At 37.3% G+C, this 26,439-nt stretch overlaps 2 protein-coding genes across 2 annotated transcripts; both read right to left on the bottom strand.

Moving 5' to 3' along the window:
• Positions 1-8,513: 8,513 nt before the first annotated feature.
• Positions 8,514-12,495, bottom strand: HA9 (H[+]-ATPase 9). Its single transcript, XM_079023447.1, has 8 exons — positions 12,263-12,495; positions 11,938-12,057; positions 11,298-11,849; positions 10,540-11,214; positions 9,648-10,472; positions 9,399-9,572; positions 8,957-9,321; positions 8,514-8,863 (listed from the first exon to the last, which is right to left on the bottom strand). The coding sequence occupies exons 1-8, from the start codon at positions 12,317-12,319 to the stop codon at positions 8,767-8,769; spliced, it is 2,865 nt and encodes a 954-aa protein (XP_078879573.1). The 5' UTR covers positions 12,320-12,495; the 3' UTR covers positions 8,514-8,766.
• Positions 12,496-13,711: 1,216 nt separating this feature from the next.
• LOC145053972 (uncharacterized) lies at positions 13,712-18,171 on the bottom strand. Its single transcript, XM_079002108.1, has 6 exons — positions 17,709-18,171; positions 17,416-17,615; positions 17,070-17,310; positions 16,299-16,965; positions 14,157-16,187; positions 13,712-14,036 (listed from the first exon to the last, which is right to left on the bottom strand). Exons 1-6 carry the CDS (start codon positions 18,169-18,171, stop codon positions 13,712-13,714), a joined length of 3,927 nt encoding a protein of 1,308 aa, XP_078858234.1.
• Between the last annotated feature and the right edge of the window lie 8,268 nt (positions 18,172-26,439).

Raw genomic sequence — 26,439 nt, 5'->3', positions numbered from 1 at the left:
CGTCGTGCGTATGAGGAGTACGCCGAGCTTACTCAGTGAAGTGGGCTTTCGGCGTTTGGGCCTTTTGGATCCGAGATTATTTTGGGCTTTTAGGGTTTGGGCTTTGTTGGGCCATTGGATTTCTTACTTCGGGCCATGCATATACTATAGGGTTTATTGGAATTAGGTCTATGATGTTTTTTGGGCCCAATTAGGAAGATGGCCCATAATGTCCCTTGGGATGTCATTTAGGTATTTGGGCCTTTTGAGTAAATGGGTTGGGCCTTGGTTTTGGGCCAAGTAAGAAAACGGTAAAATGGTCTTTTACCCTAGATGTTGGACAAGTAATTTAGATTCTTGATTATGGGTCGAGATCCAATTATTAATTGGATATTACTGATGATGTAAGCGTTGGGATTTTTCCGGATCAGTAGACTGAAATTTTATGTATGAGATTCAGCAACTTAAGGTGAGTTTCCTCACTGGTTTTAGCATGTCAAAGGCACCAATGATAGCCCATGGTTTATTATAACTAGGATGATAGTTTTATGTGTGACTCTGCATGTATGTTTTATGACATGTTTACCGGGCGCAACCCGATGCCGAGCAAGGCGTGATGATTATATTGTATTCTATTTATCCTTATGATTTTGCATGTATTTATATGCTTGTATGTATACCGGGTGGGGACCGATGCCAGGCGGGACCTAATGATAGACAGATTTGTCCCGAGCGGGGCCCGATGACGGGCGGGGCCCATTATATGTTTTATATGCATTGTATGTGGTATTTTGGGGAACTCACTAAGCTTTGTGCTTACGGTTTTAAGTTTATGTTTCAGTTACTTCTGGTTCGAAGGGGAAGAGCCCAGGATGATTGCAATGCGCACACTACATTATTCAGTATTTTATATTACTCTGATGTACTGGGATGTTTATTGATACACATTGATTTACTATGGTTTTCATGATGTTGTTTTGGATAATGGTTTTATTAATTTAAAAATCAAAACTTTTAGTCTTAATTTTTGGGACATTACACGGGTATGCCCAACGTACTCCACAGCAGCCCAATCTCACCATTAAGTGCTTAATTGGTTAGGCCACTAAGTTTACTTCTCAGACCTGATCCTAAATGATGTATTAACACGTAAAGTTGTCAACTTTACTCCTTTGCATGTCTTAATGGGACCCAATACTTATTTTTGACCATTAAAATCCATAATAAGAGCCCTAACTCATGCATGGTCCAATATAACACATCAAGATTGCATTTTTAGGCATAAGGAACCTCAAAAATGCTAAGATCTACCATCCATAGCTTTTGGAGTAGCTCATACTCTCAAGCATGACTTAAGGGACCATAAAAAGCACAAAAACAAGCCCTAACTAGATCTATCATAATGAACCATCAAGTTAATAACTTTATACATCCAAAAGCTTTCCAAGTTGGTGATGATTTTGGATCCACATGCTTTAACCACGCCAATGCAAATTCCAAGAGCTCTTCTTCCTTCAAGAACACCAAAAACACTTTTAAAGATCACTTCCAAGCTCAAAACACTCAAATGGAAATTACATTTTCGTTCTTAGGGTTTGGAGAGGCGGAGGCTGGTCATAAGAAGGTCGAAGGGAAACTTAAGGTGTTTAAATAGGGCTAAAACCCTAAAAATTAGGTTTTGTCCCAGATGGTCGTACGCCGTGCGTACTCCATGTACGCCCCATGTATGTGGATGCCTCCACGTTCAACGTTTCAACCCAGTACGCCCAGCGTACTCCTAGCGTACGCCCAATGTACTTGGTCAGAGACCAAAATGTAAGAGTTTTTAAGTTAAGGGAAAAAAGGGAAAAATACCTAAAATGCAAATGTTACATAAATTCAATGTGAAGAAACTTTGAGATTAAGTGATTTATTGAACCATGCCTTCCAGCTGCCATAACTCTTTCTTATAATTCCCACAACCACCTGTTTTCTACTGTCGCCGCCGTCCTTTTCCTTCTGAGGCTTTTTGTACAACATGAAGTTCCTCACTCCAAACGATCCAATCATGTGCCATGGAAACAGAGTGAAAAAATGAAAACATAAAATACATTAGATTCATGATTATAATCCCATGGATTCAACGATTGAAACAATATAATGGAAGGTACCTTCGTGTTTGTTGTTTCTTTGATTCTACACCTACAATCGCAATTTCTCATACCCTTTGATCTTTTTATTCATTCTTTTTAGGTTTTATATAACCCCACATCCGAAAGCAAACCTCCATCCACCCCCTATTGTTCATCAAGAAACAAGTCATCTAGGATTCTAACAACAAAAGGGGAAACGATAACCAAATCGTTATTGATGACGAGCCAAAACAGAAAGAAGGAGACTGTAACGTCCAATAATTCATAAGTAAAAATTTCATTTTTAAGTTAATAAAAAATCATCAAATATCCATATCAATCCAACAAAAGTGTGTCAATGTGAAAATAATTATCAGAGTACAGTCTCAAAGAGCATAAAAATGTTGAACATGGGTGGATGTGCTACGATCAGGCTCCCTTCTCTTTCGAACCGGAAGTACCTAAAACATATGTAACACCCAAAATCTTGAGGAAAAATTGTTGGGAATAAATGCCCTTTTGAGGAGTGGACACGGTGTGTTGGAGGAACCAACACGACGTATCTAGATAAGAAGAAGCGCGACTTTCATTAAGGTCAACACAATTTGTTGCCTCTTGGAACACGAAGTGTTAAAGGCTGGAATGAAAACCCTAATCTTCTGGGTTTTTGCTCCATATTTAAAGGAATAAGGAGGCTAGGGTTTTTCCATCATCACCCCATCAAGCCCTGAAAGAAACCCTTAATCATCTTCCTCCATTTTTAGAGCTAGTTTGGTGTTTTTTGAAGCTAATAAGGAAGAAGGAGGAGGAAGGAAGCAAAGGTCAAGCAAGCAAGTCCCCATTCTCCACCTTGGCACTCTTCTGGACCTTTATAAGTGTTCAAGACTTGATTTTTATCATTCCAAGTTATTAGATCTTGAGTTTTGTTCCTTTAGCTTCTTATTCTTGAATGATGGGATGGTTAGACCTCATAAAGTTGACAACTTTATGAATCTCCATGTCAAGAGGAGTTCGTAGTGTTTTGGATCTGGAGTATAATCAAGTTTTGATGTCATACATAGAAATTAGGTCATGAATCCCCATTTGACCTAATTCGGGTTCAAGACATGCATTTGACATGTATGTCTATAAAGCACCAACCTTGGGGCTGGTTTTGGTGTTTGAATCACTTCTATAAAGGATGGACTTCGGACTTAGAGGATTAAGTGCCTGTTGGTTAAGCTCTTGCATTATTAAACTTTATGGATTTAGTTTTTAACTTTTTTGGGTAGTCCGAATGGATAAAGTTGGAAACTTTATCCTTCTGGACCACATTATGGACTAGATATGAGTTGTGTAGATCTTAGAATCAGAGAAAACAACTTAATGGATTAAGCTGTTGAATATCGGGTGAACACGGCGTGGTGGCAAGCCACCACTACGTGTGGCCGAGATTTTTCCCAACTGATTGGATACTGGCGGAACACGGCGTGTCCAAGGGAAAACACGGCATGTTTGGTCAACATGGACTGTTGACTTTGACTTTGACCAGAAGTTTGATCAGGGTTAACCTTGGGATATTTTGGGCCATGTTTGGGCCTTTTGGATTGTAGGTTTGGGCCTTCGTCTTGGGCCAAGCTAGATAAGGGGTAAAATGTTATTTTACCCTAAGTATGGATTGAAGGATATAGATTCGGTTCCAATTGTTAATTAGGTGTTATTTGATATTGATAGTTTGGGGGATTGTTGAGCCAGCTGTCAGGGATTATCAGTGTGACTCAGTAGTGCGAGGTGAGTCTCCTTACTATACTATGGGTCGAAGGCACAAATTCCGACCCTATGAGGTAGCCCTTGCCATTTGTATGAAAGACTAGTAGGTGGCACCTGGTAAATCTGTATGCAAGACCAGAGTTTGGACACTAGCAGTTAAGTAGATAAGTAGTTGTAGATTGTATGCTAGTTGTCTTTGTGATGCTTGCATGAAAGACCAGGTGGTGGCTCCTGGAACTTGTCTGTAAGACCTAAGGTTTTGGTCCCCGACATGGCAAGGAAGACCATGATACGGGTTGTGGCATAATGGCAAGACTATGGTTGGCACATAGCATCTCCTATTGAATGTGGGATGTTTATGATATGTATGGCTCGTAGGCTATGTATGGTATGTGGTATTTGGGGAAATCACTAAGCTTTGTGCTTACGGTTGTTGTTTATGGTTTCAGGTACTTTTGGTTCGAAAGGGAAGAGTTGGGCTTGATCGTAACGCATACACCCATATTTTCCGCAACCTTGAGATTTTGGGATTGTACTCTGATAGTTGTTTTTAATATGAAATACCTTTAAGTGTTTTAGTGATGATAAATGGGTGTTTTGGTTGTTTTAAAAATAAATTTTTTACCCTTATATTTTTGAATGTTACAACATAAACTTAAACTGTAAGCACAAAGCTTAGTGAGTTCCCCAACCAAAACACATAACATACACATAAATATAACAGAACATGGTTGTGTCGGGTCCGTATCAACCCCATATAACAAGTAGTTGTGTCGGGTCCGTATCAACCATGAGTCCGTAATAACTCCGAGCTCAAATTGGCTACATTCATAAGTTATACAATCATATCAGTAATAGTCTCATAATCACATATATCCTACACGTACAAATCAGCAGACCGACATTGGTGCCTTCCACCCACTAGTGTGGTGAGAAGACTCACCTCAACTGAAGATATTTAAAACACACACTCAGGTTGCTGCTACTATGACTCCTCACACTGATCATAACCCAAAATCAACTCTAATTAATAATCATGATTTTAACGCCATAATCGAAGGTCCAATTCATCCTTTAACTTGCCAAGGGAAAAATATCGTTTTGCCCTTCCCATACATGACCCAACTAGACAAGGCCCAAAACCCCTAATGGCCCAAGGCCTAAAGATGACCCAAGAGTGTTTTCTAGGAGTACACCATGTGTACCGCTGATTACGCTCAACGTACTACTTTGGATTGGAAGGATTACAGGGCAGCAACCCAGTACGCTAAACATACTCAGGGTTACGCCCAATGTACCCTTCAGGAGATCAAACTCTTTATGAAGGTATTAATTCTTAAAGACCTTTCGTCCAAACTTTAGATCTTAACCTAATAAACGTCTAAAGCCATAAAGTTGCAACATTTATGCATTTACATGGCTACAAGGAGCTAAAAAATTAAAACCCGAACTTATATAACCATTTAACACTCCATAACTCTTGCATGGAATAATACAAAGGACCAAGCTTGCATTTTTATGTCACCAAAGACTCAAAAATGCTTGAAAAGATAGCTCAAATGGTCCGAAGTAGACCATTCTCATAAGACCAAGGTTTTTGGGGTAAAAAGGCCATAACTTGCAACCTAACAAGATCTAGCAAGGCAATCATCAAGATTTGAACTTTATACCTCCTAAAGATGCACAAAGATGAGAAGAATCTGAATCCAAAAGCTTGAGAGCAACACCACAACTTCAAAGGTTTTCCTTCACCACCAAGAACACGAAAATATCACTAAAAAACTTCAAAACCTGCACACAAGAATTAGGGTTTCGAGATGAAGGCTAAGAGGGATGGAGGCTGAAGGTAAGGAAGCGTTTGAGGCCATAAAATCCTTTAAATAGGGTCTAAACCCTAAAATTTAGGGTTTGCCATTTGCATGAGTATGCCCAATGTACGCATGTGTACGCCCAACATACGAGAGGAAAGTTTGCGATCCTTTTACTGACCTACACCCGACGTACCTATCTTGTACGCCCAATGTAGGGACCAACTTTGCAAACTTTTAATGAATCATGCTCATTATGAAAATATCTGGAACACTGACGTTACAAATCTCCCCCACTTGAATCAAACTTCGTCCTCGATGTCTGTTATTGCAAACAATTCTAATATACATGTGGTGCGTGACTATCCTGAGGTATTTCCGGATGAATTACCAAGATTATCACTAGAGTGGCACGTAGAATTTAGAATCGACTTATTTCCAGGTACGACGCCAATTGTGAAAGCACCATATCGTTTAGTGCCTATAGAGATGAAAGAGTTTATGACACAACTCTAGGAGTTATTGGACAAAGGTTTTATAAGACCTAGTTCATCACCCTGGGGAGCTCCCGTATTGTATGTAAAGAATAACGGTACGATGAGAATGTGTATTGATTATCTAGAGCTAAACAAGACCATGATAAAGAATCAATACCCCTACCTAGGATAGATGACTTGTTCGATTAAAATTCTATGGAGCAACAGTCTTCTCCAAGATTGATCTCAGATAAGGCTATCATCAGTTGAAGATTTAGAACAAGGTATGGACACTTTGAAAACACAACATTTAGAACAAGGTATGGACACTTTGAATTCCTTGTTATGTCCTTTGAACTAGCAAATGCTCTAGAAACATTCATGGATTTGATGCATCGAGTTTGTAAACATTTTCTCGATAAATCGGTAATAATGTTCATAGATGACAGATTAAAAAAGAAATATTGTTAACAGGTTAAAAATGAAATATTGTTAACGGAAACATTAGAAAAAAAAGGGAAAAAAGAAAATTAAACTCAATAAGAAGTTTGCGAAAATTGAGTAAATTACACGAATCGTCCCCTGTACCAGTGTCAAAATACACGTTTAGTCCCTATTTTCAAAAATTAACTCGGACCGTCCCTCGTTAGTTTAAATCTTACACGTTTCATCCCTCTGAAGATAAAAAGACCATTTTGCCCTTATTTATTTCTTTTTTGATTTATTTATTAATTATTAGATATTAATTTATTAAAAAAATTGTTTAATTAAGCATATATCTCTTTATCATTTCCAATAACCAACACACCCTCCACCACCCAGTACCGTCGACAACCACCACCACTATTGGATTCAAAGTTTTTTTGGGTTTGCCGGATATTTTCTGGTTTTAAAATAATCTCTGTAAATAAAGATTCAAAGTGTTCGGTAAAAGAAATCGAGAAAATCTCCATTAAAAGGAAATCGAAGAATACACCTTCATACTCCACCACCACTATCTCAGATCTGCCTTTAATCTGAAACATGTGATATGTTCCTCCTAATGGGTGATATGAAGATGCTTCTGGGGTTGATAAAAGAAGAGAGTAGTGGTAGTTTAGTTAAAGAAGGAAGCAGATCTGAAGATTCTTTAGATCTGCATTTTGAGAGAAGGAGATCAGAGAAGAAGAAGATTAAGATCGGAGACTAAGTAGAATCAACGTCGGATTCCGGCAACCACCCGTGTAATCAACTTCTCCTCATTCTTCTTCGATATACAACTTATTGACACCTCCGATCTAAAATCCTAAGAGATCGTTGGCATCTGTGACAAAACCTTAGCTGTTGTCGATGGCAGCTGCGAAGCTTGATTTGTCAAAACCCTAGCCGACGTCGTTCTGGAGATGGTGATGGATGCAGGGACGGTTGGCGGCGGCGCTCTGAGACGGTGGCTTTGTAATCGATGTGGCGACATACAGGTGAAAACAATCGTGATATTCGGGAATGTGGTTGAATGTAAAACGATGGTTTCCCCGGAGATGATGATGGAAGTAGAGAGAGGGTTCGCCGGAGAGCCACCGATGGTGGCTTAAGGAGGAATGGTTTTAGGGTTTTTGAAAATTTTAAAGAATAAATACAGGAAAGGGAAGGTGGGGGTAGGTGGGGAGGTGGGGTTGGGTATGAAGTTTTTTTTTTAATTAATAATATTAATAATAACATAAATTAATTGGAAAAGAAATACATAAAGGACATTATGGTCATTTCATATATGGCGTGGACTAAAATCGCAACAAAATTGCATATCGGGGACGAAGCGTGCTCGTTTTAAACAAACGAGGGATGATCCGAGTTAAATTTTAAAAATAAAGACTAAACGTGCATTTTGACACCTGCACGAGGGACGATTCATGTAATTTACTCGCGAAAATTTTATAGAGAGTCTTTTTCGTAACAGACTTTATAAAAAGATTAGGGGAATAGTAATTAATAATTACAGATGCTAAATATGTAATGATATTCATTGCAAATGCTCAGCTAAGGATTAGACTTTGAGTTAGTTGTTATCCTTTTTTTTCAAGCCTTTCATACTTTCTAATAGTTTTGACTTTTGATTCAAACTTGGTGTGGACTTTATTATAAACAAACTCTAAGGGGTGTTTGGCTTAGCTTTTTAAGGGCCAAAAGTTTTTTTGGAAAAGTTGCAAAAAGTCAGGTTTTTCTGACTTTTCTAAAAAGTTGATTTTCCTTCTATCAAAAATCCAAAAGTAGGTTTTAAAATTGTTTTGCCAAACATCTTTTGGCTTCTATCTTTTTCTAAAAGATCTTTTGGCTTCTCAAAAGCTAAGCCAAACACCCCCTAAATCTATCGATTTCGATTTATTTATTTGCAACCATAGAATTGGATCATAACATACTTTATAATACGGATATTCAATGAAAATAATTAATTGAGATCGAATATTCAAATACAATGTAATAATAAAAAAAAGAACATGAAATTGAATTACATCATTGTTCTGCCAACTACGAATCGGGTATAGCCCGTTCTCGTCTACTGGCTTATTCGCACATCTCAATAGCGATCCGCCACGATAAACAAACCTTCTGCAAAATCATGTTTTCCTAATTCTTATTTATCTTGTCCAAAACTGTATTCCCAACCACTTAAACCGTGTAATGTTGTTGAATTGTCTCGATATCAAGTCCCTTCAGCTTCACAACCGATTCAACATGTCCCTTCAATGTATGAAGCTCCCTCAACCTGTCATTGTCGATATAGATACATCAGATACTTTTTAAACATCATTTATCGAATACTACGAAAAAAGAAACTGTGTATTTTATCTTATCTTACCTAGCCACCTCAGCTCGCCTCTTTGCTTGTTCTGCAAGCTCCGACAACTCCCTATAGTCGCTCTTGCCTTTTAGAACCTCGGTGGCGTCGGGTGCTTGGAGACCGTGCATTGTGCGTTGATCTGTGGCCCATTGTGCTTCCCTTTCGCCACGTCCATAATCCTTCTTGGAGGTGAAAGCAGTCTTGTTTTGGATCATATTGTTCCATGCCTTGCCGCTCAACGCAAATCGAATGATAAATTTCAAAATATCCAAAGGAAAGTAGGTGACGATGCTATATAACCAAATCACACCACCCCATCCCCATCCGACTCCACTCACTCTTGCGAAATCCCACTTAGCGTAAACCGCGATGAGTGTAGCAATCTACATTGATTTTAATTAAATGAAATTAATTAGATCGAGTTTTTAAAAATTATTTAAAATCTCAAGTTAACTCTCACCATTTGAGCTATGAAAAAGGCAATGAGTAGTAAAAACCCGGGACGTTCAACGAAAGACCAGCTCCTTGATCTGGTGACGAAGATGAGTGCTTGGCTGATGATACTAACTTGAAGGTAAAGCGCTGACATAAGCTCGAATTCGTTATCTTTGATCGGATGAACACCAAATTTCTCCTGAAACACCACGTTAGTTAATTAGAATTGAACAATGACGATGTAAATAGTTAGGGTTTGGTTGGTGTAACTTACAGTGAAGAAGTCGGATTCCTTTGCTAGCCAGAAGAAAATTACAGTCATGACAGCCATGTAGGTTCCGAGAACAACTCCGGTGGCGAAGATTTCTTTCAATTTCCATGAATCCGGCAATGGGGAAGGTTTCACTTTGTCCTTGGAAATAGTCATGATGGTTCCGTCGTTGAGGATGGCGATGATAAGAACCATGAAAGGTGAGAAATCAAAACGCCAGATAAGAGCGATGAGCATGAAACCTAGAACGATACGGATGGTGATGGAGACTGCGTAGATTGTGTAGTTTTTCATTCTCTGGAAGATGGCTCGACTGGTCAACACCGCGCTCACAATCACACTCAGCCCTGGCTCGGTCAAAACGATGTCGGATGCACCACGAGCGGCGTCGGTTGCGTCAGCCACTGCGATACCGATGTCGGCACGTTTTAGGGCAGGTGCATCGTTCACACCGTCTCCGGTCATCCCGACGATGTGTTCCCTCTCTTGTAGCTTCTTCACAATCTCGTACTTATGTTCAGGGAAGACTCCGGCAAACCCGTCGGCCTTCTCGATTAGCTCTTCGACTGCGATAGTAGCCATGGAAGCATCTTTGTGTTGGCCGAGGAGGGAGGAAGAGGGGTACATGTTGGTTCCCATTCCAAGTCTTCGCCCGGTTTCCTTTCCGATGGCTAACTGATCGCCGGTGATCATCTTTACATTGACACCAAGGTGGAGGGCACGGCGGATGGTTTCAGCACTGTCGTGCCTTGGTGGGTCAAATAGCGGCAATAGACCGACAAACACCCATGGTCCGCCGGGGCTCTCTTTCGTTTTCTCCGGTACGGTCTATAAAAAAACAAAATCCAGATCGTTAATTTATGAGTATTTCAAAGAAAAATAGAAAGAAACTCACCTGTTGGGAAACGGCAAGAGAACGAAGACCACGTTCGGCGAATTTATCGATGATGTTGAAGACTTTTTTGCTTTCATCGCCTTTTAGGTTGCAGAGCTCGACAATCTGCTCAGGTGCACCTTTGCTGGCTCTGTGCCAGTTTCCGTTTTGATCGATGTATGTGATTGCTGTTCGTTTATCAACTGGATTGAATGGAAGGAAATGAATCTCAGTGATCCCTGCACGTGCTTCCTTAGCATCTCCAAGCATGTTCACAATACAAGCATCGATTGCATCTTGATTCTCGACTCTTGAAGCTCTTGCACCCATTAGAATCACTGTATCCTTGTCACAATCCTTTGCGAAGACCTCAATTAGGGTTTTGTCGACTGTGAGTTTATTCAAAGTGAGAGTTCCGGTTTTGTCACTGCAGAGAACATCCATCCCTGCCAGTTCTTCAATGGCAGTCATTCTCTTGGTGATAGCGCCTTGCTCCGACAACTTGTGGGATCCGATGGCCATGGTGACTGACAAAACTGTTGGCATCGCAATTGGGATTCCTCCGATGAGAAGGACCAACAAGTTGTCGATTCCATTTCTGTAAGTTCGTTTCTGGATTGGGTACATCACCACTATTTCGATTACGAGACCAATTGCAATTGTGCAGATGCAGAAGTTACCAATGGCGGTCAAAACCTAATAATCAATACCAAGAATGTGTTAAAAGAAAGGTATGGTGAATTGGTGATTGAGTCAAACTTAGGGATAAGAAGTTTTACCTTTTGGAAATGGCCGACTTGATTTGTGCTATCGACTAAGTGAGCCGCCTTTCCGAAGAAGGTGTGAACTCCGGTGGCAATAACAACAGCTTCAATCTCACCCTGTTTGCAGGTTGAACCGGAGTAGACGCTATCACCTGGATGCTTGGTGACTGGTAATGATTCACCAGTCAATGCAGATTGATCGATTTTTAAAGGATCTCCTTCAAGGAGACGAGCATCGGCTGGGATGATGTCACCAAGCTTCACGCTAATGATGTCACCAGGTACAAGAATGGCGGCTTCTTCTTCATCCCATTTTCCATTCCTTATCACCTTCGCCTTGGGAGCAAGACCTGCCATTAGAGCTGCTGCAGCGTTGCCTGCATTGTTTTCCTCGATGAAACTGATTGTGGAGTTGATGATAAGCAATGTGGTAATTCCAACGAAATCTTGCCAATCTGGTGGTTTTCCCCCTCCGTTGGCCAAGACAATAGCCATGATAGCTGCAGCCTCCATGACCCATGACAAAGGATTCCACATGAACCCTAAGAACTTGAGGAATTTGCTTTCCTGTTTCAATTAATATCGTGATAAAAAAAAATGATCAGTTCAATGAGTAATGATAAAATAGTATTGGAAATTGTAGCGATTTATTTACCTTCTTCTCTTCAAGCTTGTTCGGGCCAAAGATTTGAAGCCTCTTATTCCCTTCTTCACTCGATAATCCCTCTCTGCTGCATTTCAGTGTTTCGAAAACCTCTTCAATGGGAACAGTCTCCTGCAGAAATCAACGACATTGTAAATCATCAGATCAATCAATCGTCATGCAAAACGTAACCAAGTAAAATAAAAAAAAAACTACGATTATCCTGAATCGTCGATTCAAATTCGAAAATCGTAATAGAATCGAATCGCGACCAATTGAACATCTAGGGTTCGGATATCGTTCGTAATGTAAGGATTAGAGAAGAGGGAGATCATACAAGATCGACGTTCTCCTTCTTGAGATCCTCCCAACTCATTGTCTGACCCCCTGCCATTGTTGATTGCCGTAAGCTGTGTGTGCCAGTGATCGATGTTTGTTAGATGTGTAAGCGCATGAGCAATGGAATTGGAATGTGAATGTGAAGTGCAAGGAGGGAAGGGAGGGACTATAAGAACGAAGGCCGGAGAGAGAAAGTGTGAAGAAGAAAGAATGAGAGTGAAACTCGGGAAGGAAGTTGGAGCTTTTTATGCGGCCATATATGGTACGTACATTTGTTTTTGTATGAGGAAACTCTGTTTTTTAGCTCAATCGTTTACCATTGATTTGTAAACTATGCATAAAAACATGTACTCTGTCCAACGTTGGATATATTCAACTTATTGCACGTGATGTATGACACGTGCTCTAAACATAAATTATACACTTTCCTTCTAAACATTCCCTTCGATTTGGGAAGAATAGTCAGAATCCAAATATAATTTCCAATTTAAAAACCAATTTGATACATAACTCTCAAATAACAATGGTATAATTGTAGAACAGTCGATTTTACTTTATTTTTCATGAACATTAATTTAAATGAGTTTATCATTTGTTTATTGTTTATTCACAATTGCTATTTTATACATTTTTTAGTTTATCGTATGTCAGCTACTTTATATCGTCGTAGTATATTTGTTTATTGAGAATTGCTATATTATACATTTTTTAGTTTATCATATGTTAGCTAATTTATATCGTTTGTCTAATATTTATCATAAAAATCAAAATTTGGTCTAAACGAAAATAATGAAATGAAGAAAATTACTTAAATTGTCATTTTTTTTGCACTTCATTCTTATTATACGAGTTTGTTGTGTTTATTGCATCCCGCAGACATAAGAAGATTATATTGTCTTTATATATATATATATATATATATATATATATATATATATATATATATATATATATATATATATATATATACTAGCCGTTTACCCGCGCTAAGCGCCGGGCGGCAAAAAGTTTCTTTCGGAAGATAGTTATAATGTGATGATTAGTTTTCTTTAGACGTGAGTTATTCATTGCGGCCATTTGGTAGACTATTATGTGTCGAATAGTTCATTTCAACATATAGTTGTTTGTTAGGTGTATAGTCATACAATACGATAAAAGTTGAGTCTACATCTCAAATAATTCATCTGATAGTTCATACTTGATTTTACAATATATAAATAACAACAATCTGCAACCATATAGTTTTGTATATTTATAACATATCCAATATATAAGCTACACCAATCTGCAATCATGTTGCTTCATCTGCTAGCCCTACATTAAACATCAAATAAGCATCTAAGATAAATATTTGAAGAAATTGTATAATAATAAGTTGTTGATTGTACCTTGTTAATCACATAACACTTCTTTGTACACAACGTTTGATGTGTAGATTCCATCATTATCAAACGTTTTTTTCCGGCTTTACTAATACCTTGGTATTGACACGTGATATTCCTCTGGACAACGCCACATAAAGCTGGCCATGTGAGAAAACCGATTCTGGTAGATAAACACCTACATTTGGAATTGTTTGTCCTTGAGCTTTATTGATTGTCATAGAGAAACTAAGCTGAATTGGAAATTGCTTTCTCTTAAGTTTGAATGGGAACATCTCATCGTCAGACGGACATAGAGGAATTCTTGGTAAAAACACTCTTTTTCCAGCATGTTGGCCAACAGCTATCTCTGCATCAATGACATTTTGTTGGAAAGCTCGACATATCAATCTGGTGTCATTACATAACCCATTTGAAGGATCGATATTTCACAATAGTATTACAGGGCACCCAGTTTTTAACCGAAGATAATGAGGGGGTACACCACTAAAATTTAGCGAGTTCAAATACTCCATCGGATATAAGTTGTTTTTGTCATCTTCCGCTTCATCAAAACTATAGTAAACTTTTTGCTCACCAGAAAATCGTTCGATCAACTTATTATTAATCTCATCAACACTTTCATTTTTAGTTGACAATATCGCCCTCGAAATGATAAATTTTGAATCGGCGCCGTTGGATTGCAAAGAAGGAAATATTGCATCAATCAGAGCGTCCACTGATTTAGTTTTATCAGTGTATCGAATGGACATGTTATCAGGTATACGAATATAGGACTCGTCCAATGTTTCCTCATTTCCATCACCGACTCGTAATAAAAAATCAGAAAACCACGGGTCATTTACCGCTCTCATGTTGATATTTAATCGAAGCCTTTTAACTGAAGCCCATAGAGGTGACATTCGTAAGCTAGAGTCGACAATTTGTGCTCGAGTGCCACGTCTCACGACCGACAACACTTGTCTAAAGTCACCTCCCATAACCATTATCTTTCCACCGAAAGGGAGCTTCTCACCTGTGATGTCTTGCATTGTTCGATCAACTGCTTCTACTGCCTGCCTCTTAGCCATTGCTGCTTCATCCCATATGATTACCTGTGCCTCGCGAAGTATCTGAGCCTTCCCACTTTGTTTAGTGATCTTGCACATCGAGTTATTATCAAGATTGAGGGGAATTCCAAATCGTGAATGAGCTGTTCTCCCTCCTGTCATGTTGTTAGCAGCAACACCTGACGTGGCAGTTGCAAGTGCAATAAGACCACATGCACGAATATTGGCCAACAAAGCTTTGTACAAAAATGTCTTTCCAGTTCCACCGGGACCATCTATGAAGAAGACACCCGGAATATTTTGATCCACATGCCTCATTATCTCATCATATGCAAACTTCTGGTTTGGATTGAGAGAGTCCCGCGCATGTAAGTCTTCATATTCCACATTTATAGAGTATTCTTCTTGCACCTCACGATAGCCTCTTGATTGTAAATCGATGTGTGCACTGACATTTGGAAGGTCATAATCACTAAGCTTTTTACTCATAGATTCTAGGAAGACTCTAATGTCGATGAGGACCATATTTTGCACTCGCTCGACACATCCATATTGTTTCCTATAATCTTCAGAAAGAGAATCATAGTGGTCGTCCCATAACTTGCGAACATTTCCTGGTTCACAAAAAATCAGCATCGTCGCAAATAACCTTCTAAGTGCGCTGGGAAATTGAAATAACGAAGCCTCTTCAAGACACTGTGATAAATTATCATCCGTCTCTATTAAACCTCTTTCGAGAGCTGCTTTTCGAAATGTAGGGTGTAATACACCATTGGCTGTGTATAAATCTTCAAAGCAGGTAGGCCCGGTGATATGACATAAAAGAAGGCGTAGGTAGTATCTCTCTCCTTCAGCTGGATTAGCATAAACAAGTGGACCCACCATTGATTTATGTGCGCGGGTCCTCCAACAATGGTTGCCCCGATTCCATGTAAAATGTTTTGGAAAATCCTTATACAAATATTCTCTCGCTTTGGAATCTTCTTTATTCTTCTTGAAAAATGCCGTCAACATTGAATCTTTTTCTTTCTCCCTATCAACAATGTCTTCCATTCTGTCACCGTCTTTGAACCTAACCAATTGTTGATTCAGGAGATGTATTTGCAAGGCCATCACACAAGGGTGGATTTTTGAAAGAGGAAAGCTAAAAACTCGCCATAATGCCTCGGGAGGGGACACATAACGTGCGTCTTGATACTTTTTTATCTCATTAATAACAACATTTTCTTGGTCTTTATCAATATGGATAACTTGTTTGTCATGGCCCTTATAAACATATTTGAAGAGGTACTTCACAGACTTTATACTCGAACAAACCTCAACGTTGATATGACAATTAAACATCATTAACAACTTTGGGTTGTATGGAGCCACCCATCTGTTATCCAATGATGTATTTCTTACAGTAACCTCAATTCCATTATTTCTCCTTCGATATAATGGATATGAGTCCTCTCCTTGTGATGTCTTTTCATTGAATTGCCTAGGATATCTGAAACGACATATTTTTGGCACACCCTGCATACACGGACTTTTTCATCGTAAGCTACCACAGGGACCGTGCATCATGTGACTTTTGACAAGATCATGCATTTCAGGAAACCTTATTGGGTCGGGAATTTCCGCACACACAAGTTTGTCATAATCGTATGGATTATTCATCTTATATCTAGGGGTCATTATTAAGAGGAAATGTGCATGTGGCAATCCACGCTTTTGAAACTCTATCACATACACATATGACCCCACCACATCGATTATATGTCTCTGCAATAACTGTACCTTGAGATCCTCTAACTTAGCATGAAAAACTCTTGCAACAAGGTCCGGTCGATCTTGAGCTGACTGTCCAGGCAATAACTCATCATCGATTTCTTTCCATTTTGGGTTGCACGTCATTGTAAGGAATATATCAGGCCTCCCATCATCTTGAACTAAAGCCATGGCATCCAGAAATCTTCGGCGCATGTCACGTGGACCTCCAATGAAACTTGCAGGTAACACAAATCTCTGTCCAACCCTACTTGGTTGAGCCTCACCGGCATTGAAGCAATCAACAACACCCTGGTATAAATCGGCTCTAATTTTGGTTTGGTTCTTTTCAACAAAAACCAAACGTGTAGTCTCAATCTTTATATAGGTATCTACTGCAAACTGCTGGAACAATCTCCCTCCCATCAAAATCACATTATCATTCGACCGTATCTGGAACTTGTAACAATAGTACTCCCGCATACTTACAGTATTTCTGCATTTTTTTGAAGTAGATCCTGCGATATCATAATTTATGTGAAAAATATAAATTTAATATCCAAATATTTAAGGCAATACTTGTTACATGTTTTAAATATGTAAAAGAATGTTAAAGGCGTACCTTCTGAACCTTCATCATTGTCTTCATTGTCACTATTAATTTCATCCATGGCCACCCCATATCTTGGTATTTTAGGATGCCATCCAGACTCACCATTGGGAAAGAATAAAGGATAGCACAAAGGATCATAACAACCAAAGTGAGGTTGAATTTCAGTACTATAGTTAGACCTCTCGTAGACAATAATACTTCTTTTATATGCAGTGATGTTGTCATTTCCTTCAACCCAAATACCAGCAACCTATGCAAAGGTGTAGTTCAATATGGTGATTAATATGATATGTATAATAATAAATATGACACATTTAATTTTAAAATGAATAAAGATAAATGTTAATATTCACACCTCAGATGTGGTCGGCTTATTGTACACCCTTTGGTCAAGCTCCACCGACGCATTCAAAGTCACTTTATAATTATCAAGCGGTCCTAGATCAGAAAGCCGTTTAAATGTTCTAACGTAAGGATTCGAAGCTAGAATACGTGTTAGTTTTTGGATAATTCTTCTATCGACATTCTTCCAGGAGGATCTCTGTGATATTTCAGCTTCACCGTCATAAAAATACAACTATAAATACCTTGATTTTCCATCCCTTGAAATTAACTGATCGATATTATGATAGAGTGTTCCGTGCGCACAAAAAGTGTAAACTCCAGAATTCATATTGGCCAATTCTTTATCCACCTTTACACCCAGTGACGCGAAAGAAAAGTTTGAGTTGTACGCCCTTATATTGTACCTGAAGCTTTCTTCTAGCTGCTCTTGCCTTGTGAAGAGTTGGTGCAATTCTGTGGGAATAGGGGAGTGTGCTAGTTTTGTCTTCCCACTCATGCAACAAAAGGTAGGGAATTCATATTGTATTCGCTTTGCTCCACAATAAACACAAGGGTTTTGAGCCTTTAATATACGATGTTCCATACGGATATTTTCGTAAACAAAATCATACGGATCCTCCTGAAAGGCGTATACTCTTCTTTTTGTCATCATAGTTCGTTCCTTTCTTCGTTGATAATATTCTTTATTATAAGTACTTGTCCTCTGAGCAGCACTTATAACACTCACAGAGGAATCTTCATTGATATTTGTTTCGTTTGTCTCCATTGTAGTGCAACTTGTGAGTGTTGTAGGTTGACTACATCCTTCACCGTTAGCTATCCTTCTCATTTTGTTTTTCTCCTTTTTTCGTGCATAATAGTTTCTATTGTATCTTTTTCAATTTTCTACAATTATATTATTTGGATAAATACTCATATATATTATAAATGCAAATATATACTCATATAAACGACATACCTTTTTCTATATCTATCGGGTTTGGGGAATCATCACAGTTTTCGTTTCCTTTATCTACGTTCCTCATTGAACACTATAATGAAAATGTTAAGAATAAGCACATATTATATCATCAAGAATGTAACATTTTGTAATGTAGACCATGTGATTTAGTAGTCATGTATGTGTGTGTTTCAGAAAGCAACACAACCCTTAATAAATAACCAAATATACTATAAACTTGTAATAAAAAAACACAATAGAAGAAAGTTACGCATAGTTAAAAGAAAATTTTCATAGATATCAAAAAATTATTATTTATCAATTCATAAGTCAACATAAGAAAAATAAACCACACATGAAAAAATTCACCACAATATGTCTAACATTAATGTAGATAAACAATAAAAGCAACGCACTCGTAAAAGTTGTCAAAACTTCAAAAAAACACCACCAAATGTCTCACACAGAATTAAAAATTCTTCTAGGCATATTTATGATGTTAAATGCTACCGGCATCCGCGGTTGGAACTCTACGTTGCTTAGTTTGGTTGATATCAAAATGTTCACTGAAAATAAGATAAAAACTATTAAAATGTGTTGATTTAGTTATTTTAATATCACTACAAGTATTATAATTTTCTAGAAAAAATTTACTTGAATCCAAATGAACCAATTTCACCCGAGAAACAAATATTATATACTTTCTATTTATCGCATAAACAGTCCTCACAATCTGATGGCGTGTTCGGTCGATTATATGTAGTTTCATCTTTATTATACTCCCCCTATTTATAATCAAATATTTCCAAAGTCACTTAATTTTGCTTTAGTGTAATAATAATAATAATAATAACAATAATAATAATAAACACTTACGACTCATCTTGGAGATATAAAGTGAAAGAAGTTAGCGTCAGTAAACCAAAGTAACGGGAATAGTTTTGCTTGCCTCTGATGATTTTTCCAACAATATCTAAGAATAACGATAATTAAAAAGACAAATTGTTATTGTTTTAAAAACTTTAGAATGCTAAAAAATATATATAATTAATTAAATTTACCGATCATCATTTTTCTCTCTGTCCGATCCTCTACTAAACTTTTTATCGAGGGAACCAATGGGAAAACCGGAAACCATGATATGATAGCATTGGCCAAACGATTAAACCGTGTGTTATTGCTGATCTTAATCATCAAATTGTCACGTAATAAACTGTATTCTTGATACCTCGGATACTCACCATAGGTTGGTTCGATTTGGAAATGGTTTAAAGAAAACACACCACCCAATAGATTCCCTCCATAAATAAGGCGCATCATTTGTTGTGGAACAACTACTAAAAATTTCTCTCTAATAGAAAATGTAATATTTTTATAAGGAAAATAATTATGATTAATTATGAAAATGAAAATAAGATATAAATAGTTTTTTAAACATACATTTTGATCAATGAGCATCATGAAGAATTTGTTTGCTCTTGAGTCCCTCCAAATGAAATCAACACGAACGGGTGTCAAAACATACCACAAATGGTAGTTTAGTAGCATTGAAAATGCATCAACGTAAATATGACCATTCATGATTCTACAAAACAAAAGTTAGATGGGATTGATGTAGAATTGATTTATATCATTATTTATATTAAAAACTATATCGATTTGAGATGTCCAAAGTATAATAACATATGTATGAAATATCCAAAGAATAAGATTTATTTGATCTATTTTAAAATAACATATAATGATTGTGGTTATTTGAAATCACATTACATAAGTTTTATCTTGTTACTCAGTTTGATCTTGTTACTCTTCGGTCACAGGTTACTTGTTGTAACATATTTTAGATATTGTTAAAATTCATATATTTTGTTAGATTATGTGTTAAAATGATTCACTTAGTATTTATTATATCACCGTTAAAACTTCTTGATATTATCTATATTATAAAAACTAATTTTAATAGTTTTCTTTGGACTTAAAACTTTCTACACCCACTTATAAACAAAATTAGTTATGGTTGGAACAGTATAATATTGTAACCAATTTATCAAGTTTGAAGTAAAATAGCTTTATATATCCTACAACTTAATACTTAGTAATTCAGATCTTAAGGCAAATAATATTTATTAATAGAAATATAACTTGTCAAATAAAAAAAAAAAGTATAATTGTATCTAAAACCCAATAATAATCACTCCTTTTTGCTAAAACATTTTTTTTAAACATATGAAAAAAAAACCAAACAAAACTATAAAAAGTTATAAACATATTTATTATATAAGAAAAAACTATTTTTTTTTAAATTTAATTAGAAAAAACAAAGTCCTAAAACAATATATCGTATGTCAGCTACTTTATATCGTCGTAGTATATTTGTTTATTGAGAATTGCTATATTATACATTTTTGAGTTTATCATATGTTAGCTAATTTATATCGTTTGTCTAATATTTATCATAAAAATCAAAATTTAGTCTAAACGAAAATAATGAAATGAAGAAAATTACTTAAATTGTCATTTTTTTCCACTCCATTCTTAAAATTACTTAAATTGTCATTTTTTTTGCACTTCATTCTTATTATACGAGTTTGTTGTGTTTATTGCATCCCGCAGACATAAGAAGACTATATTGTCTTATTTATATATATATATATATATATATATATATATATATATATATATATATATATATATATATATATATATATATATATATATATTAAATAATGATTAATATACATAGGTCCAACCATCACCACCACATGTCTTTCCCAACCATCACCTATCACCATCGTAAACTTGCTAACCACCGAAAACCACCACCGGTGACCGCAAGTCACCACCTGGCACTATCGAAAAACTGACTATAAATCCAGAAAAATCCATTCTACAACCCAAACAAATGATGAACTAAGAAAACCAAAGCTAATGCATCAAATCTCAAGAAAACATTAGAATCAAATTCGATGGTGACGGAGAGATGGTGGTCGGTGAAACCATATTTGGTGCCCTTATACCCTTCACTCTCCCATCGACACAACCACATTCAATGTTAGAGATCAAGCACCACCAACCGTCATTGTCATCGTCCACCACCATCATGTCATCTATAAATTAAACACAAAAATAAAAACCAAAAATCATACTCATAAAATCAAGCCTAGAAATCATGTAACCTATGTTCAAACAAACCCAAAAAACACGCCCATAACAAACATATAAATCCCGGATGAATCAAAAACAAAAAATTATTGATGAAATCAAAACCTTAGAAATCATGGATAAAATCATAATCAACCCATTCAAGATTGACTTAAACATAATGAATCTATAAATTGAATCCATAAATGGTCGCTTGCTCGTTACAGAAATCGAATAAAAACGTAAGGACCCAGAAATCATGGTAAAATTTTTCAATTTATAAAAGGAAATGCAAAAACCATTTTCATAAAGTCAAACACCATCAACATAACTGTTTCAGTATACATAATCAAAATCATAGTACCATAATATAACATATCTCAAAATCATGAAGAATATTGGATAGTGTGTACATTCATGCCTTCACTTTTTCCCGATCCTCAGAAGTACTTGAAACATTTAAATTCACAATTGTAACTAAAATTCAGTGGGTTTTTCCAAAATAACACACACAACAATACACATACGATACATGCACATCGTAGTCTACATCATAAGGTTGGTCCGCCTCCAAAGGCTACAACATTAAGTTGACCCACTCCCTTTGGGTCTATAATATTAACTGGACCGCCCGGTTATCTTGGCCTTTAGCACACATCTGGACCTCCCTCAACCCATCTACAACATGTCAACATATAGATAAATAATCAACCAAATATCAAATAGGTAACCACATGTGTAATGACCCAAAAACAATGATATTTTTTTGTTTTGTTTTAAAACCATTAGTTTCATACATCAAATGTCTCAAAGTAAATCACCATACACAATGTCAAAACATCAGAGTACAAATAGCTAAAAGTGCGGAATCATGAAGGGGATGTCGTGCCATCATGTCGGGCTCTTCCTTTTCGTACCAGAAGTACCTGAAACCATAAACATTAATTGTAAGCACAAAGATTAGTGAGTTACCCAAAGTACCACATACCAAACATATAACTATGCCTAGCCCTGGGGTATATTCCAGCTTAAAATACAATCATGGGCCTAGCCTTTGGGTCTTTTTCAACCCATCACATAGTCATGGGCCCAGCCCTGGGGTTTATTTCAACATAATCATACAATAATGGGCCCAACCCTGAGGTTTATTTCAACCCAATCATACAAACATATAAGAGTCACAAAGACAACTAGCATCTTACATACACAACTTAGTGGGCCGACATTGGTGCCTTTGACCTACAAGTATAGTGAGAAGACTTACCTCTCAGAAAATGCTCAACTGCTACAACAATCACTGACAATATACTGTTGCTACACACCACCTATTCAGTCATACCAGATAAATCCTTAACTCTTCTTTCAACTAGGAGTTTGACCAAAAGTCAAATAAGGTCAAAAGTCAATGGTCAAAGTTGACTAGCCATGTTGTGGCCCTCAAATGACAAAACATACGTGTTTTCCCTAGCCGCCATGACGTGGCGACCTAAGCCACGCCGTAGGCACTGGGTTTTCAACAACTTAATGGATTAAGTTGCTTTCTTCGATCCTAAGGGTTCCAAATTCCATATTTGGTCTGAAACAAAGTCTAGAAGCATAAAGTTTCCAATTTACCCGTTAAGACCACCCAAAAGGTCAAATTCTCAAACCAAAATTCAAATAAGCTATATAAGACATTACTTTCTCCATTAAGCACCTAATCCAAAAAATCCATAACTCATTTACTCCATAACAGATTTTAATACCAAATCCAACATAAAAGTTGGTGCTTTATAGACATGCATTTCCAATACATGTCTTGAAGCCATAACGAGCCAGAAATGAAGGTTTTCGCATGGAAATATCATGCATGGATCAAAACCCCACAAGAATTTAGATCCAACCCAACAATTATGTCAAAAGTCCCATAGATTCATAGAGTTGCAAACTTTATGAGATCCTAACACTCTAACTCACATGAAGGTGAAGATTTAGGGACAAAACATAAGATATATCAACCTAACATGATAAAAATCGAGTCTTGGACACTTACAAAGGTCCAGGAGATAGCCAACACAAAGGATGAGGACTAGCTTGCTGAATTTTAGCTCTCTTCTTCTTCTTTCTTCCCTCAAAGGCTTCAAAAAACACCAAAAAGGATCAAAATAAGAGAGGGAGGGATTTAGGGTTTCCCATATCTCAAAGAGGCTAATGGAGGTTAAGGGTGAGCAAACCCTAGCCTCATTATTGCTCTAAATAGTTATTAAAACCCAAAAAATTAGGTTTATCACTTGCCAACCACCACGTCGTGGCCTGTACTGCCATGTCGTGGCGGCTTAAATACGCAGCCTGAACTTGACTCGCCACATCGTGACACCTCCTCACCAGGTCGTGGAAAACCTTAAAATGCCCAAATTTGCAAAATATAAAATACCTCTGGATCCGGGTGTTACAACATGTAATTATTAGCAAATCCAGCTGCCTATAGTCCACTACAACATATCAACATCCTAACATACATATGATCTATAATGTAGTACAAAGTATAGTAAGAAAATCCACCTCACAGATAAAGCAGAATCCCTATATAGCTCGTAACATGCGAATGCAAGCACAACAACCACCTAGAATAGGTATTCAAAAGTAAAATATCAGCTTATAACCTAAACCCTAAAGTTTGACCTAAATTTAAACTTAGTCAAAAGTCAACAGTTGAGTCACCGGGTCGTAGCCAACACCATGGTCACGTCGCAGTGGCTAAATGAGAGAATATTGGTGTTACAACTCATCACCGTGTTGCGGCCTACAACTTGTCACACCGTGGCCAGAGTCCAGAACAATTTAATGGGTTATGTATTTAACCCTTAAGCTCTAGAGCTCAAAATCTCATATTTGATTCTTCTAAAGGTCCTAATGGATAAAGCTTCCAACTTTATCCAGTAGGTCATCTCAATAAGTCAAATTCCAAAACCCTATGTTTAAAGATGATTATGCCAATAACATGGACTTAAGGCTAGCACATGCAACACCCTTTTATTCAACCAAACAAGTCCAAAAGCTAAAAGTGCACTCAATGTTCTGGAGATCACTAGAATCCCAAGAACATAGATTTTTTGAGATAAAAAGCTCATAAAGGTACCCAAAACTAGATCTAATGAAATGATAATCAATGTGTGAGCTTTATACCTCAAATGGGCCGAAAATTTGATGCAAACTATGGATCTAAGTTGCACCTTTACTTCCTTGCTCCAAGAGGAAGCTTCTTCTACTCTAAGCTTCACAAAAACAAGTGAATTAAACTCAAAACCAACCAAGGAGGCTAGGGATTAGGAAGGTTTCATTCTCAGAAGGTGGGAACTGCCAATTGAGGAAAACTTAGAAATTACAACTTTTAAATAAGGCTTAAACCCCAGGGTCTATGATTTTGAACCCTAACTGCTACCGCATCGTGGCCAATACGTCACCACGTCGTGGTTAACAAAAATGTGTGTCCAATTTAATGATGTGGCCGCACCGTGCTCATCCTCCACCACTACGTCGGGGAAGCGAAAACTCCTAAAAGTTTCAAACTTAAAATAATTACCCCAAAAGTGTTGAAAGAAAAACTTGATAAACATTAGTGACGAGATAATAAGTTAATCTCAATGGATCTTGTTAGTTGAACAATAAAAGTTAGATAAATTAGATTGTGGAAATGTAAGGAAAGTAAATAGCAATAAGTTTATATCGATAAGCATTTAAACAAGTAGACACTTAGTTGAATCATAACAACGTTTGCATGCAAACACAAGTTAACATATGATGAACAACATAAGTGAAGAGGGACTCGGTTTAAGTATCAGTTAAGATGACTTGAGATATTAAGATGAAAGATCTTATATTGATAAGCTCTAAAGTGGTGAGAATACATGAAGTAGGAAGCTCTATTTATAGAGAACTAAAAGTTACATGAAACAATAAAATAACATAAAGCAACTGACTTTGGTGACCCTGAATGGTCACCGGACAATACTACGATTACAAGTAAAGTCAGTAAAAGTAACTTATAACAATCTTCATGTTGAGTTCATCTGCGGGTCTTCTACATCTCTTCGGGTTCACAAGATGACAAAAGTAGTGTCCAGGTAAGTCTTCTTCGGTTCACAAGGCTTAGAGGTCTTCGAATCTATCTTAGTTGAAGAGGGTCATTTTCTTGTTTCAACAATTTCCCCCAAAGTGACCTCTCAGCTAAGTTCTTAATTGATTCATGCAAATAAAGTCTGCTTGAGATCTGACATATTCACATCCTCTTCGGATCAGAGTGTATTGAAAGAATTCACTCTTCATGAATTTCCAAACTTTGTAAATTTTTACCCCTTCTGGTGTGTCGTTGGACCATATGTCTTGGAATTTTCCACCATGTTTAGCATGGAAAAGGTTTAGACGATCAAATTCCATGGGGAGCCTTCTGTATTCGGGTATGGTGAGTTTAAAGGATTGGAATATTTGGCAATATTTGGAGGTTGGAGAAATTGGAACATCCCAGTAGCCATCAGAAGGCGGTTCAGCATACGTAAGAATTGGAATGTAGTCAGAGTCTAGGAGTCTGTGGGTAGGGTTTAACCATGAGTTGATTAGGGTTTCATCGAAGGTTGTATAAAACCCTTGTGCTCTCCAGATTTCGTCTGTGAATTTCGAAACCCTCCAGTCTTGTTTCTTTTGAGTTGTTGCGGGGGAGTCATCAGTGTGATATGATGACATTTCTTCTTCCATATTCTGCAAGTGGGGAGGAGTTTGTTTTCGAGGAGATGACCGAGGAGTTGGGTGTGGAGGTGAAACCTGAGGAGTTAGTTGCCGAGAAGAGCCCTGAGGAGTTGGATCTTTGAAGAGCTCTGAGGAGGATGGATCTTCATTATCTTGATCACTTCCCCCTTTTGAGGAAGCAGGATCCATCTGCTCCTCAAACCAATTCTTCAAATCATCGAGTTTCTAGAA

The sequence above is a fragment of the Lactuca serriola genome, chromosome 1 (assembly GCF_051521515.1).
Source record: "Lactuca serriola cultivar US96UC23 chromosome 1, Lser_US96UC23_V15, whole genome shotgun sequence".
Classification (NCBI taxonomy): domain Eukaryota; kingdom Viridiplantae; phylum Streptophyta; class Magnoliopsida; order Asterales; family Asteraceae; genus Lactuca; species Lactuca serriola.
Note: the sequence above shows the minus strand (reverse complement) of the source record. Positions and strands in the feature narration are given on the sequence as shown.

Bases quoted from the DNA above. Each gene is read 5' to 3' on its own strand.
- HA9 (XM_079023447.1), bottom strand. From the start codon at position 12,319: ATGGCAGGGGGTCAGACAATGAGTTGGGAGGATCTCAAGAAGGAGAAC. The intron at 11,850-11,937 runs GTAAATAAATCG...TAATTGAAACAG, and splicing joins ACAAGCTTGAAGAGAAGAAG to GAAAGCAAATTCCTCAAGTT. The intron at 11,215-11,297 runs GTAAAACTTCTT...ATTGATTATTAG, and splicing joins AAGTCGGCCATTTCCAAAAG to GTTTTGACCGCCATTGGTAA.
- LOC145053972 (XM_079002108.1), bottom strand. From the start codon at position 18,171: ATGGAGACAAACGAAACAAATATCAATGAAGATTCCTCTGTGAGTGTT. The intron at 17,616-17,708 runs GTGCGCACGGAA...ATGACGGTGAAG, and splicing joins TTCTGGAGTTTACACTTTTT to CTGAAATATCACAGAGATCC. The intron at 17,311-17,415 runs GTGTGAATATTA...ACCTTTGCATAG, and splicing joins ATAAGCCGACCACATCTGAG to GTTGCTGGTATTTGGGTTGA.